This window comes from Ascidia mentula, chromosome 3, assembly GCF_947561715.1.
Source record: "Ascidia mentula chromosome 3, kaAscMent1.1, whole genome shotgun sequence".
NCBI lineage: Eukaryota > Metazoa > Chordata > Ascidiacea > Phlebobranchia > Ascidiidae > Ascidia > Ascidia mentula.
Genome location: NC_138568.1, coordinates 3,620,822 through 3,634,128, shown reverse-complemented (window position 1 = coordinate 3,634,128; position 13,307 = coordinate 3,620,822). Strand labels below are relative to the sequence as shown.

The 13,307-nt window shown below is 41.3% G+C and overlaps 2 protein-coding genes across 2 annotated transcripts; both read left to right on the top strand.

The window, feature by feature from the left end:
- The first annotated feature begins 222 nt into the window (after nucleotides 1-222).
- On the top strand, nucleotides 223-4,215 carry LOC145895008 (chymotrypsin-like elastase family member 2B). The gene is made up of 9 exons (XM_082983743.1): nucleotides 223-812; nucleotides 1,085-1,224; nucleotides 1,296-1,351; nucleotides 1,473-1,595; nucleotides 1,859-1,991; nucleotides 2,328-2,507; nucleotides 2,871-2,995; nucleotides 3,420-3,565; nucleotides 3,831-4,215. Exons 2-9 carry the CDS (start codon nucleotides 1,133-1,135, stop codon nucleotides 4,098-4,100), a joined length of 1,125 nt encoding a protein of 374 aa, XP_082839869.1. The 5' UTR covers nucleotides 223-812; nucleotides 1,085-1,132; the 3' UTR covers nucleotides 4,101-4,215.
- Nucleotides 4,216-7,131: 2,916 nt separating this feature from the next.
- On the top strand, nucleotides 7,132-12,634 carry LOC145894735 (uncharacterized). Its single transcript, XM_082983383.1, has 12 exons — nucleotides 7,132-7,237; nucleotides 7,543-7,743; nucleotides 8,011-8,154; nucleotides 8,328-8,474; nucleotides 8,692-8,856; nucleotides 9,082-9,242; nucleotides 9,673-9,897; nucleotides 10,085-10,220; nucleotides 10,511-10,732; nucleotides 10,960-11,169; nucleotides 11,434-11,550; nucleotides 11,901-12,634. The coding sequence occupies exons 1-12, from the start codon at nucleotides 7,132-7,134 to the stop codon at nucleotides 12,632-12,634; spliced, it is 2,568 nt and encodes an 855-aa protein (XP_082839509.1).
- Nucleotides 12,635-13,307: the final 673 nt, after the last annotated feature.

Genomic DNA, 13,307 nt, shown 5'->3' with positions numbered 1-13,307 from the left:
GGAACTGCGAATTCAATGCAAAACGCAACCGGAAACCATTGAACATGACGCCCACATTATTGATTATTCGGCGGTTTTGTGTACGTCATCAGGAAGTTGTTTCACCTCAGTAATTGCAGTTTATTTTCGGATCAGAAAGAAAATAATGCGAATTCCACGAGCTTCCTTGCCAGTATTGCCCATCAGACAATACTTTAGAGTGATAATTAGTGTTGTTGGTTTTCGCAATCATTGAGGTTCACGGAACTGAAGTCGTTGAGGCAAGTGAAACTACAAGAATTATGTTATGGGATTATTTCGGCAGAGAGGGTATTGAGGCTGGTGTGGATTTAAGTGGCAATCCCTTTCTTCCGAACGGCGACCCTAGATACTCAGAAAGGATCTTTACCCCAGGGCTGCCTCCCTAATTCGAAAAAGGCCCCGGACCCCGCAATAACAGATCACGACAAAAGCCAAAGTACCTCACACTTGTATCACTAAAGGGTGTCTTACTTCAATACGCCTTGCATTCAATAGACCAAAAGTCTGTAGAATTGTAGAAACGTTGTAGAAATTGTAGAAAATGACTGTAGGTGATTTTTGTGACTATACACTATTATGCTGCTTTTTTATGCTGAATTATTGACAGCGGTTTTGTAATAGATTGCGAAGATGGTATTATGAATTGTGGTTTAATCCTAATGCATTGTTTTGTCAGCAATTTGGAAACGGGGTTTTAAATGCTAACGTCTTTGGCTTACCACAAACGAATAATAGTTGTTACATTTCTTGGGACTGAAACCAAGTCTGCTTTGCGTTTTCCATGATCCCAGGTATAAACCAGGTTGCATGTCTTGCAATTAATGGTGGTGAATAACAATTACCTAAATATGTCAACACACCCGCTAAATGTACTGGTGTCGACCCCTAACCAACAGGTTTCCTGTGTGCTGTGTACTGAATGGTTCACAATAATCGCTTTAAATTTTTGCTTTTCTTGCAAATAAAAATTGCTTTTCCTGCAAATAACGCTGAAAGCATCATGGGCTGCAATAAACTTGCGGTTGAGTGGTAAACAATATTTTATTCTGATTATCGCCTGTAGATATTGACACACCGATAAGTCGGAGAGTTAAAGTTCACTTTGTCAAATATGTTTGCCCTGAAGCGGATGTGGCAAACTCTGGCCTTTGTCTCATTGCAATTGCTGCTGGTGAAGTCTCAGTATAATAACACCTTATCAAGGTATGTATGAATACTTGGCCGAAGTAAGGCAATTGCACACATCATAAATAGTTTCTCGCTGTCGGTTTCAGAAGGCTTCAAATGATCAACAGCAATAGCGCGTCGCAAGGGGAAGGTTGTGAATCTGGTTGGTTGACCGTTCATATAAACTAACTTGACATTAATTAGGATTTAAAACAAAACTCCTAATAACTGAGGTGTGCCATTGCTCAGATCGAAGTCATCAAATGCGTGTGCGTATTTTTCAGGATATCGTCCGTCCAACATATTTACAATGCTGTATGGTGGTGAGTGCGTTTCTTGTGGTCAAACGTGCTGTCCCCAGAGAAACAAGCGTTATGGAGGCACGACGCGAATTGACGAAAGAATAAGTAAGAAAGCATTTATTCCATAGAAACCATAGAATAAGCCGCGTGATAAGGTCTGCTAGGTAAAAGGATTTACCGGACACACTGTTCAAGAAAAAAAAAAAATTTTTGATCATTAAAAATTATTTTTAAAGATAATGATAATTCAGTACAAGACGAATAAATTCACAATCACACCTTTCAAAGAATTTTCTTGATCTATAACTACCCTAACATGCACGCTGAATTCCATTTTCGTGTGCTTTTGCAAACGTTTTTTGTTTAAGGAATGGACGCGACGAGGAACGAGTTCCCGTGGTCGGTGTCAATTTTCGAGAATCTAACGGGTCGGTACAAGTTTATTTGTGGCGGGGCTCTGCTCAGCAACACCGTGATAGCGACTGCGGCACATTGTGTCTGGTAGGTTAAAATATTTCCGTGTGCATCACGACTCCTTATCTTACATGCCACTTCAGTATGGCTATAATTGGCGAAATAGTCGTGTTCTTTATATATCCAACAACCAGAATAAATTACCTTTTTCAAACAGTGCTAACTATTTCGACCTAACAAGCCTCGTCAGTGCATCTGTTGACTATGGGACGTTTTTGAGGGTAACTTGTTTTCTGTACAGCTTGATTGCTGTCAAGTACCTCGAATGAAAACTTTTCGTGTTTTGTATTTCGATGTAAAAGTACCTCCTGAACAAAAACTGCTTTTTCTGTAACTGGTAATAATATCATTAAGTGCGTTCAGGAATAAAAATCTGAGGAAGATTCGTGTTACCATTGGCGAGACGGATATCCTGGTCGACAACAACGGGTTTAGGCTGTACAATAAACACGCCTTAAGGGCAATTGAGCATTCATCTTACATTCATCGGGACTACGCCATCAACGAACCCCATGTAGAGGATACCTTAGCAGGGGTAATCAGGTAAAGGGTATTTGTATTTCAATTGATGTATTTTGCTGGCACAATTAAACGTGTATTCACCGACGCTTCGCTTACTATTCAACTTGGCTTCATCCTGGTAAAGGAAGGAAGAACAAATTGATTGAAATACAATATGCAGCAACATCAACACGCTATTACAGTTTTTTTATTGTTTTTTTTGTGCCAGTAGGATTATGAGTAAAGTAAATTGCTTGAAAACAAGAATTCGTGTTCGGGTTTAGGGTAAAAATACTTATGAGTTTTCTGATCAACGAAATGTTGAATAACATTATATTATACAAGGCAAAAACGTGAAGCTTTATAAAGAATAAATAAATATGTGCTCTTTTTATCGTTTGGCAGAAACGATCTGGCTATTTTGAAACTTGTCAAACCAACGAACAAAGGCCGTCTTTGCCTCCGGAGAAGGACACAAAAGCAAAGGGACCCCGAGTGCTTTGGTATCGGTCACGGAATCTCTTTGAGAAGTAGGGATATGTGTTAGAAAGATTCGCCGCAACCATTCAAAAATTTAAAACTATCGCCAACGATAGATAGCGTGGCAGTTTTCAGTGACGTCATACTTATAGACTTGTTTCACTCGGCGCCACATTTTAATCCGAATTGTAAAAGTGATGATGGTGTGGACGTGTAAGTATTCTGTGGACGTGCGGTCGAGTAAAATCCGTCGCAACGATTGGTGGAACTGTCGAACTAACGTTGCCGAAAGTAAAAAGTTGTTCAACTAAAAATAAATAAAAATATATTTTTTAACACGCCGCAGAATACCGATTGCGGAGCACTGGTGTACAGCAAAATGTCTTTATGTCGGCAAACCCATTTTGTCGGACAGCCGAACACATTGCTCCTTCATAAAATCACGTAGGATGAAGCTGTCCATTCTTTTTATAGATGGTGTAACAAGGAGCAAATCGAGTATTCTTCAGAAGGCAAAGGTGGTTCTTGACTATGATAACAGTTGTCTCAGAGGAAGACTACACAACAGCGGAAACATGCTGTGTGCAAGCAACGGCCGCAATCAAACCGTTGGCTGCATCGTAAGTCTCTCCTGTCGTAGAATTCTGCACTGATTTTATCCTTCAGAGGCTTGCTTTTTTCCAAATGTTAATTTTTCGTTTTGTTTTCCGAAGACACGCGAGTCTTGTGCGGCCTCTTGTGACAAAATGTGCTTTGTAAGAAACCATGCAGCACTTTTGCTCGCGAATTCATTGGATTTTTCTTATCAGGACATTACTTTTTCCTATTTCCGGTTGGAGAGTCGCATACTTAAATACTTGCCTTTATTATTGCTTTTACTTGCAGTTGGACAGTGGAAGTCCGGTGTTTTGTCGTCTGAAGAAAGGCGACGCTTGTTCCAGTTACTATCTGGCCGGAATATTCTCTTTCAAGCAAGACAAACAACAAGGGGGCTGCAATAGCACTTTCATCGTTCTCGCTGACATGGTGTCCACGTCTAATTTTGCCCTCTCCCACCACGCGGCTGAAAAGGTCTCGCATTCCAACTTTCAGGAGTCGTTCATGTTTGTGGGTGGGGAACCGCTATGTTCTTCTATGCTCGATCAGTCCTACTGATTTTCTGTTTTCCATTAACTTGACTTTCACCTACTTGACGGACGGAACGAATACTCCACTTCGATTTTTGGTTTTACATGTATTTTGCCACTTTTCAATACACGCATATACTCACGATTGTCTCCCAACAAAGTTTAGAGAGAGGAAGCGTCGAAGAAGTGCTAGTTTTTATGTAAATCAAGAATTGGATCTATTGGTCAGATATAAGACGCATTAAAGTTTATTGAAAACCAACTTGAGGATGACGTTCACGAAAACACTCAAATAGCAAAAAAAGACCAGCATATTTGTATATGCCAAGTACAAGTGATGTCATTGATTCAAGTGTCGTTTACCAGATATTTATCCAGCAAAATTTACCAGTCACTCTGTTTACTTAAATTTATTTAATTTATATTACGAGGTCTATAGATCTGTAACATACCGAAAACTTTAAACCCACATTAGCTAAGCAGAGCCACGCCACAAATAAACTGATATCGACGCCTTTGATTCTCGAAAATTACCACCGACCACGGAGACTCGTTCCTCGTCACGTCCATTCCTTCTCCTGAGAACGAATTTGAAGCACTTAAACCAGTTGTGTAGAATTTAGACAAAGATAGAAATGTTTTATATCACCCTGCTAACAGCCACACCGTATTCTTTAGGTAAATGTATTTAAAAACTCCTATTTTTAGTTCAAGTCGTTTTTGAAAATTCACAAAATATTGACCGGATATAGGAAAAGGTTGTGCAGTCATTGTAAAGTGCTGCAACAGAATAATTATGTTAAACATAGCGCAACAAATTGTTCGAGCTTTTCTTGAAGGAATACTCCACATTAGCAGTAACATGTTGTGCGCCAGTGACGGCAATGGGTATTTAGTTTGGAGCGCAAGTGTTCACCCTAAATTGCATATTGCTGTGCAACCAAACATTTCATTTCGTTACGCTCAAAGGCAGATCATTTTTAAATTCATTGACTCTGACGAGGTTCAACTATGCAACAGTAATGCAATTTTGGAGTATTGTTTTCTTTGTTTTCAAATACGCGGTCGTTAAAAGCTTTCAAAAGAGTGCATCCGAAGCCCTTTAGAAACACATATAAAATATTATGTATAATTAACGAAAGAGTTACTTTGCTTCGCATTTATGTTTTTTTTTTGCATAAACAAGCAATGTCCTCTTAGCGGTCCATGTTGGTTGTAGAACGCAAGCATGACGTAAAGTTCAGTTGGTCTATTCGCATACTTAATATACTTGCAGCATGAAGAATGTATACAAAGATATTTTGTCCCTAAATTGTGTTTTTCGGATGTCTGTGAGTTACATAAATAGCGGAAGTCCGTTATTGTGCCTTCTGTATGAGGAAAGGCGAGAGTTGTTTCAGTCACCATCTGGTTGGGATATTCTTCTTCAGTATAGGCACGCATAAATACGTACCTTCGGACATGGTGGTGACTTCGTAACCGTGGCATCGTTCCTACTTAGCGACTGCAGCTGCGTCGCACGACGACATTCAACAGTGCTGGTACATGCTTAGAATAAGCCACTACGTTTTTCCGCGATAATTTTACCCGTAGCCAACTTGCATTTTTTACAACAACTTGTTTAAGTCATGTTGATTGATTTCACGTTGTACATTGCAAATTGAGTTGCATGTGTTTTAAAATGCACTCTCATTTCTGTCGCAGATAAGGAACATGTTGTTAGCGTATGAAGCTTAGCACTAGAAGACGTTTTGTTTTGTACATTTACATGACTGTCATTATAGTTCATACAAGCTTGATTAGTTAGCGTCTGCCACGGACTTCTTCACACAACACATGCAAAATCGCTTCAATAAGCGGGAAACCAGCGCTAGTGGTCAGACCGTCACAGAAGTTTTATTGGGTAACTGTTCCACATGATAAGTGCAACTACATTGGGTAATAGTGCTGGATGGGGAGATATTTGCATTGCTAAATGCAATAAACGTCCACTACTGGAATCCCATTAGTCCATCCCATAATTTATTAATTCATATTTAATTATATTTCACGGGAAAAGTTTTTCTCTGTTGGCAAACCTCCTTTGCACTGGGCACGCGGCTCTCGTGTTCTTAAGCAACGGTTAGCACCAACACACGGCGCGCGATCTTTTCGTGCGCGCGTCTCGTTGTTTCGGAAGTAAGCGTACGGGCTTCTGTGAGTCACTCGTCACAATAGGCTCGTTGTTATATTATTTCCTCTTTCCGTTGTTTTGTGTGTCAGGTGCCGCAATGCTCAGCCCTTCGCGATCCACAATCTAAACGCGCTAATGCATGAATATGTTTTGTAATGGATTGTGTGTACGTTGCGTGCCACATTCTGCTTACGCCTTCTGTAGTGTTGCACAGCACTGTGCCGAGTCTGTTGTTGCGGTGTTTAGTCGTACGTGCTGACAATATATATGCAAGAGATTTTCTAAGTTTTAAGCCAAAGCGGAGCAACGAGAGTGCATAAAAGCATCAGTGAAAATATTTAATCCGGGCTTTGAACACATATGTTGTCACTCTCTGTTCGGTATCACTGCTGGTTGCAGACTTGTGTTATTCTGCTATTAGTGATTACTGGCTCGTAACATGGTATACTATTAGGTAATAACGAACGGTTTCTACGACCGGATCTAATCGGCGTTTCCTAATTCTTTATGTTGTGAGTGTTTATAAGCGGAAGGTAATTAGTTTTGTGCAGATGTTACGGCTTATCAGCACTCTGCATAGAAATCAGTTGTGGAAGTTGCGGAGGTCACAGCTATAGATTTTTTCGCTATAACCGCTGTTTTACCTTCGCGACAGGTTCTATTTGGGGTAAGATTTACTTTTACACAAACCACTTCGGTTATTTTGGATGAAGATTGACTTACGTGCATTCAATATGTGGAGATTACTGTTCATCTGCGCTGTTACTTTCTGTTTGCAACCAGGAGGTTAGTTCCTATTAGTTATTTTCCTGTGTTTCCATTTATTCGTTTTATTCACAAACACAAGTATTTTTGCCATTGTAAAATTACTAAATTATTACACACCATGTGTTCACCCCTGGAAAAATACAGGCGCCTGACCTATGGTTTGACCAAGAAATCACCATTTTCGAGGAATGTAAAAGCCACACACAAACTAAAGTTTTTGGCACGTAATAAACTTCAAATATATCAACTTTAAGATTTCCACGTGCATTTTGCGATAACAAATGAAATCAAAATTGAATTTGGGCAATTTGAATCAGTCTGGCGAAATCATGAAAGACCCATACAAGTTTATTTATTGCGTGCCACGGGCCATATCGTTGCCTATGGTATACTTTGACTCTTGTTTCTGTGTCTGCGTTTCAAACAATTACCGAATTGTGGTGTTTTATGCAAGCAAAAAATTACAGACCAATATAAAATAGGCTAATGTTCTGCGACAGAAAACAACAGATGTCCTAATTTTTTCCAGGTTGCGACAGAATACTCGGGGATCCAAGTGTATTTTCCGTGCAGGAGATTTTAGCAGGATCACAGGATAAAAATCCTTCCTTCTCCCTTATGGTGGCGGAAGATTGTGATGAAGCATGCGCACTTAATCTTCTTCATCAACTGTGGTTGTACATAACTGACCTTTACAGTCGCCTGGGATTGTCAACCCCAACAATCGGAGGTAACTTCAACCTTCTCCATCAATAATCGCGCTAAGCGTCTTGAAGCTGATTAAGGCATTGTAAACAACGCAAAATGGCAAAGTTAATTGCAAAAATTAGTAATTTTTTATGTTGCTCCAAAACGAGTTCCAAATACATGTATATAGTTCCAGCTTCAGTATCTCGTAACATGTAACGTTATTCAGGTGCATTATTATTGCATAAGCTTCAGTTTCTCAGCACCTCGTCCCGATATGGAGTGATTAATATCGGCTTTGATTTTGCAGATTTCAACGAGTGTTTGTCAGATGTTTACAACGACTGCCACGAGAACGCCAACTGCATTAACAGACTTGGGAATTTCAACTGCTCGTGCAAAGTGGGTTTTACAGACGACCAACTGGCCACCGACCCGGGAAAACAATGCACTGGTGAGATTTACAGCTTCTAAATACATGCTAAATGGCAGCACTTCTTTCCGCAAGTGTATTCTGTGCTGTGTTACCTTCATTAAGCTGTGAACAAAGAGTTTTTACTTGGCTTTAGTCGGTAAATTATGGTGTTTGAGTTCAGTAAGTAAAATGCGAAACTTGCAATGCCGCAGATATCGATGAGTGCGCTACCGGAATTGACACGTGTCACAGGACACTTGCCACATGCCAGAACTCGATAGGTTCCTACGTGTGCACTTGCATCAGCGGATACACCGGGAATGGAGAACACTGTCAAGACATCGACGAATGCAGTACCGGTAATATATTGCCCGCATGACGCGGTTGAGAACGTTAATTAATGACCACATATTCCACGCTGCAATCCTAATAAGATTCGCGGCCAGGGCATCTGGGTTCGAATCCCGGCGTGGTAAAAAAAATTGGGCAACTTGATTTCAAATATTGTTGCACAAAAGTGTCTGAAACGTAGTTTGTAACACCTGTAAATAAAAGGGTGGTACTTTTTTCCCTCAGATCATATTTGCAGCCGATACGGACGCTGTATCAACAATGAGGGTGCTTACGATTGCGCTTGCCTAAACGGCTTTACTGGCAACGGCATCGAGTGCGTGGACATTGATGAGTGTGCAAGCAATACTGACAGTTGTGACTTTGATGCTATGTGCACCAACTACCCGGGTAAGATGTTTGAGTCTAACCGTTGCTAAACCGCGATACTTATAGCGGGTGCTTAAAACTTCGTTTAGAAGGTTTAGGCTAAAGAAGAGCTGGGTTTCTGTACCGGCAATCTTATAAAAACAATGGAATAGTTTTTAATTTAAAAATGGCGCGTTTTGCTTTGTGACAGGATTGTAAATTCTATTATCTAAGATTTTAAAGCATAAAAAATAATTTGTTGCGTAGGAGGCCACATGTGCTTATGTAGAAAAGGTTTTACTGGAGATGGTTTCTGGTGCCAGGATATCAACGAATGTGATGCGGGCGTCTGCGACCACATCGAAGGTGCGGTCTGTAACAACGAACATGGTACCTACAGTTGCGGTTGCCAAGAAGGCTATAGGCTGGTAAGACTTTTTTACATAAAAAATGATGTTTTTCGCACTGAAAGGCTGTTGTGAATCGGTTATAGCCCTTTTTGGTGGCTTCCTGTGAGGAACAATACGCGTATTAGTCTAGATACAACATTTACACTGTTCCTGTCGAGTACAAATGCAGGCAATACAAGCAGTGCACATTGTTTTGACCTATCGTCTCATCACTGCAGCTTGTGTTGACTTTCGCGCGGTCTTAAACGGTTCGGCAAGTCTTGGTAAAGATCACTTTCTTTTAGCAGCCTATACGTACCAAACATTTACTAACAGCAGCACTGTTAGAAGCCAATGATCCATAATGATAAATATGCTTCAGGCAGTGCACTCTGTTTCGATCTATCAGGTCTATTCTTGTGAAAAAATCCCCTGAAGCATCACAACGAAGCTGCTTATTCTTTTGCAGCACAACTCGTACCAATACCACAAATGTGTGGATATCAACGAGTGTTCTCAGCCAACAGCTTGTCATGCCGGGTCAACTTGCAAAAACACAGCAGGAAGTTTTGTATGCGATTGTCCTTCTGGTTCCTACAGCAACGGCCAGGAGTGCCTTGACACGAACGAATGTCTTTCAAATCCTTGCACTGGCGCCAATGAAATATGCCAAAACAAGGAGGCGAGTACTGCTGTTGGTCAAAACAAGATCCACTGTCACTGCCGGTTTACTTTGCACACTAAACTTCAAACTTGCCATGTTTTATTTCAAATAAAATACAATAAGCAATGCAAAGAAATAAATGCATTTCTATGCCCGTCTACTTTTAGTCATCCTATATCTAACCCATAAATTAAACAGAGTGTTTGTGCTACCGCAGAATGGTTACACTTGCGAATGCGCCAATGGCTACGCGCTGTCAGCTGGAGTGTGCGCAGTAGTCACCGAGTGTGGAGGAAGCTGCACTGGTGCACAACAAGTTTGCTTGTCTGGCGGGAGCTGTGGTTGTGTCTCAGGTAAACTACAAATCTGAACCTGTGAGCTTGGATTTACAACGTCCATCTCTGATTTAAGTAAATAGCAGTGTTGTTGTTTACGTGGTTTTGATTGTGCATATTACTGCAAGAAAGCTTAGAGATGAGTCCATGCATTCAAATGCTTTCCAAAAACAAACGAATTAAGCAAACCAGAACCTTTTATTCAATCAATATTGCAGCAAACGAATGGGTTAACTTCCAGATCAAAAATGTATAACATGGCTAAAGATTTACACGTTAACTTCTTTTAAATTTGGCAACTGCGACAGGTTATGAAATGAACGCTGGTGTTTGTATTAACACCAACGAGTGTAGTGCCACCCCTTCACCATGTCCTGCATTCTCAAATTGCCTTGACAACGTGGGTAGCTTCACATGCTCCTGCAACAGTGGCTTCAGTGTGAATGATCAGACCGACCTGTGCATGGACGTTAACGAGTGCGATCAACCGGGTACATGCCAGGACAACTCTGTCTGCCAAAACACTCTTGGTAAGTGGTTTACTGCGAATTATTAGTTCCAACGTTTGGTAAGCACCAAACCACTAATAAAGCTAATGACTATCAAAGAGTGCAGGCTCCTGGCACATATACACTAATGAGAAAACCTGATCTGGATTTGTGACCAAGATAGCCGCGGTTCGAATCCCCTGGTGGTTAGAATAGAAAATTATGTATTATGACCTTTCATAGGTTTCACATTTTCTTGCAATATCCAGGAAGCTATACATGCCAGTGTGTGACGGGATACGTTGACAACGGCTCTGGAGTTTGCCAGGACGTTGACGAATGCACGCAGACTGCGCCATGTTCCACCAATGGGAATTGTCAGAACACTGTTGGAAGCTTCACTTGCACGTGCAAGACAGGTTACAAGGGAAACGGCTTCGACTGCGCCAACATAAACGAATGCAACTCGGCTAATATGGGTGAGTGATTCATTATGTCTAAAACCCACCGGTTGTGACCATTAGTATGCGTGATCATTCTTGTTTACAGGCGTTTACGGTAGTTTTCTAGCATAAATTCAACATAACTGTTGCAGTGCCAATTCAACTTAAACTCCCAATTAAAGTTATGCCACCCTCACATTATTCAGTTTCTCTTATTGCAAGTGTGACACTGATTTTAGAAAACCGAATCAGGTATTTTGTTTTGCATTCATCTACGAATACTAGCTAAAATTTTTGCAGAATGTCACTTCAACGCTCTTTGCGCTGATACCGACGGTTCGTATGAATGCACATGCAAGGAGGGATTTAGCGGAGACGGAAAAACATGCACAGACATCGACGAATGCTCCACAACAGGTAAGTGTGTCAAATGATGATATTACTCAAACCTTGCTACACCACGGAAGACATTTACAAATGCTACCTGGTTTCTCAACTCCATTGGGACCAGATCCAGGGACACATGGTCAACCTTGTAAGCCCTATAGACCGCCATCACCTATGAAGACTTTTTAAGCGACGTCCCATACGAAATGACCTTTATCAACACTAAAAGTATATTATGTACAAGCATAAGCCAATTGTAGCCCATCGAGCGAATGTTTTTGGAGAAAGTTACGTGGGCCACCTTGATAGGCCACCAGTAGAGAAACCCTGCCATGGCATAGCTGCAGATTAATGTAAAAGTGCCATCGGTTTTGTTACAGGTTGCCAGGCCAATGCACAGTGCACTAACGTTCCGGGATCTTTCTACTGTACTTGCCTCAGCGGCTACACGTTGGAAGGGGAAGCGTGCGTGGACGTGGACGAATGTCAGCAAATCAACCACCGCTGTCCGGCTGAAGCCCAATGCAAAAACACCGTAGGAAGCTATGAGTGTACTTGCCCGAGCGGCTACAACTGGGATCAAGAGCTCGGGGCCTGCATTGACATCGACGAGTGCTTGGATGCGAATCTGTGCAATGGCAACGCTATGAGATGTGTCAACTCGGAAGGAAGCTACCAGTGCGTGTGTGACAGCGGCTACAAGCTGGAGGGCGAGGTTTGCGTAGATGTCGACGAGTGTGCTGCCGGTACTTCGGTTTGCGGTGGCCTCAACGCCGAATGCAAGAACCGCATTGGAAGTTACCAATGTGTCTGTCCCGAGGGCCAACAGATGCTCGGATTTGGATGTGCTACAAAGCAGGAGCAATGTGGCGAGGCGCTAGAGTGCCCTGCTCACTCTTCTTGCGTCAACAACGCATGTGAGTGTAACGAAGATTACTTCGGTTCTGAGGGTTTGTGCTTCCAAAGGCGAGTGGCTTGCGAGGTTGGCATCGCACCCGAGTCTGCACACTGCGGTGTTGGTTGTTTAATGTATTCGAAAACAGGTCTTATGATGTCCCTTGTACTATTCGCCATCTCGCTTCTATCCCATCTGATAGGAGTTGATCTCATTTAGGCGTCTTGAATTTAAAATAAAACATTATTTTTCAACTCCCGAAACAAAAACTTCTTCAAAGACGTTTTGTCCTACATTCGGCCGACTTATATTCAACTGGGTCAAGCAGACAAGTGAAAAACTGCTTGTTACATTGCAGCAATTGCCTCACTTTTTAAGATTTGTGTGTTTTTTTCTGCATTTTTTGCAGTTGCACTTATATGTCGACGAAGTGATCGTATTTTATATAACCGACTAATAAATGGAAATAAATTCGAGTGGTTGCCCAATTATTTTGCGTAAACTCAAAGGCAAGACTCGAATATTAGCGTGATTAGACTTACATGACAAATTAAATGCTTTTCATTCAGAACTACGACTTAGAAGTGGGTTGTACTAGTACGTAGTTTATGTCCAGCAAATGTTTTTGGGAAACTTTACCAGAAAAGTCGGATACATGCTTAAGCTCAATCAAAGAGCAATGATTCAGAGATTGCTGATCTGCGTGCCTTCCTTTCAATTCAAAAACTGCCAAGACAACAGCCCGTGTCGTGTTGAATTTATTAGTCACCAATGGGCGGCATTTAAACAACACAAAAAGATTTGAAATTGGACCGTGCAATGGTAAATCCAAACACATTGAAACGAACCAAATGAGCAACCCCACCAAGTGGGTTCTTCAGTTTCATAGCAC

Coding starts and splice junctions, on each gene's coding strand:
- LOC145895008 (XM_082983743.1), top strand. CDS start 1,133: ATGTTTGCCCTGAAGCGGATGTGGCAAACTCTGGCCTTTGTCTCATTG. Junction 1,225..1,295: donor TATAATAACACCTTATCAAG/GTATGTATGAAT, acceptor TGTCGGTTTCAG/AAGGCTTCAAATGATCAACA. Junction 1,992..2,327: donor ACTGCGGCACATTGTGTCTG/GTAGGTTAAAAT, acceptor AAGTGCGTTCAG/GAATAAAAATCTGAGGAAGA.
- LOC145894735 (XM_082983383.1), top strand. CDS start 7,132: ATGTGTTCACCCCTGGAAAAATACAGGCGCCTGACCTATGGTTTGACC. Junction 10,221..10,510: donor GAGCTGTGGTTGTGTCTCAG/GTAAACTACAAA, acceptor CAACTGCGACAG/GTTATGAAATGAACGCTGGT. Junction 11,170..11,433: donor ATGCAACTCGGCTAATATGG/GTGAGTGATTCA, acceptor AAATTTTTGCAG/AATGTCACTTCAACGCTCTT.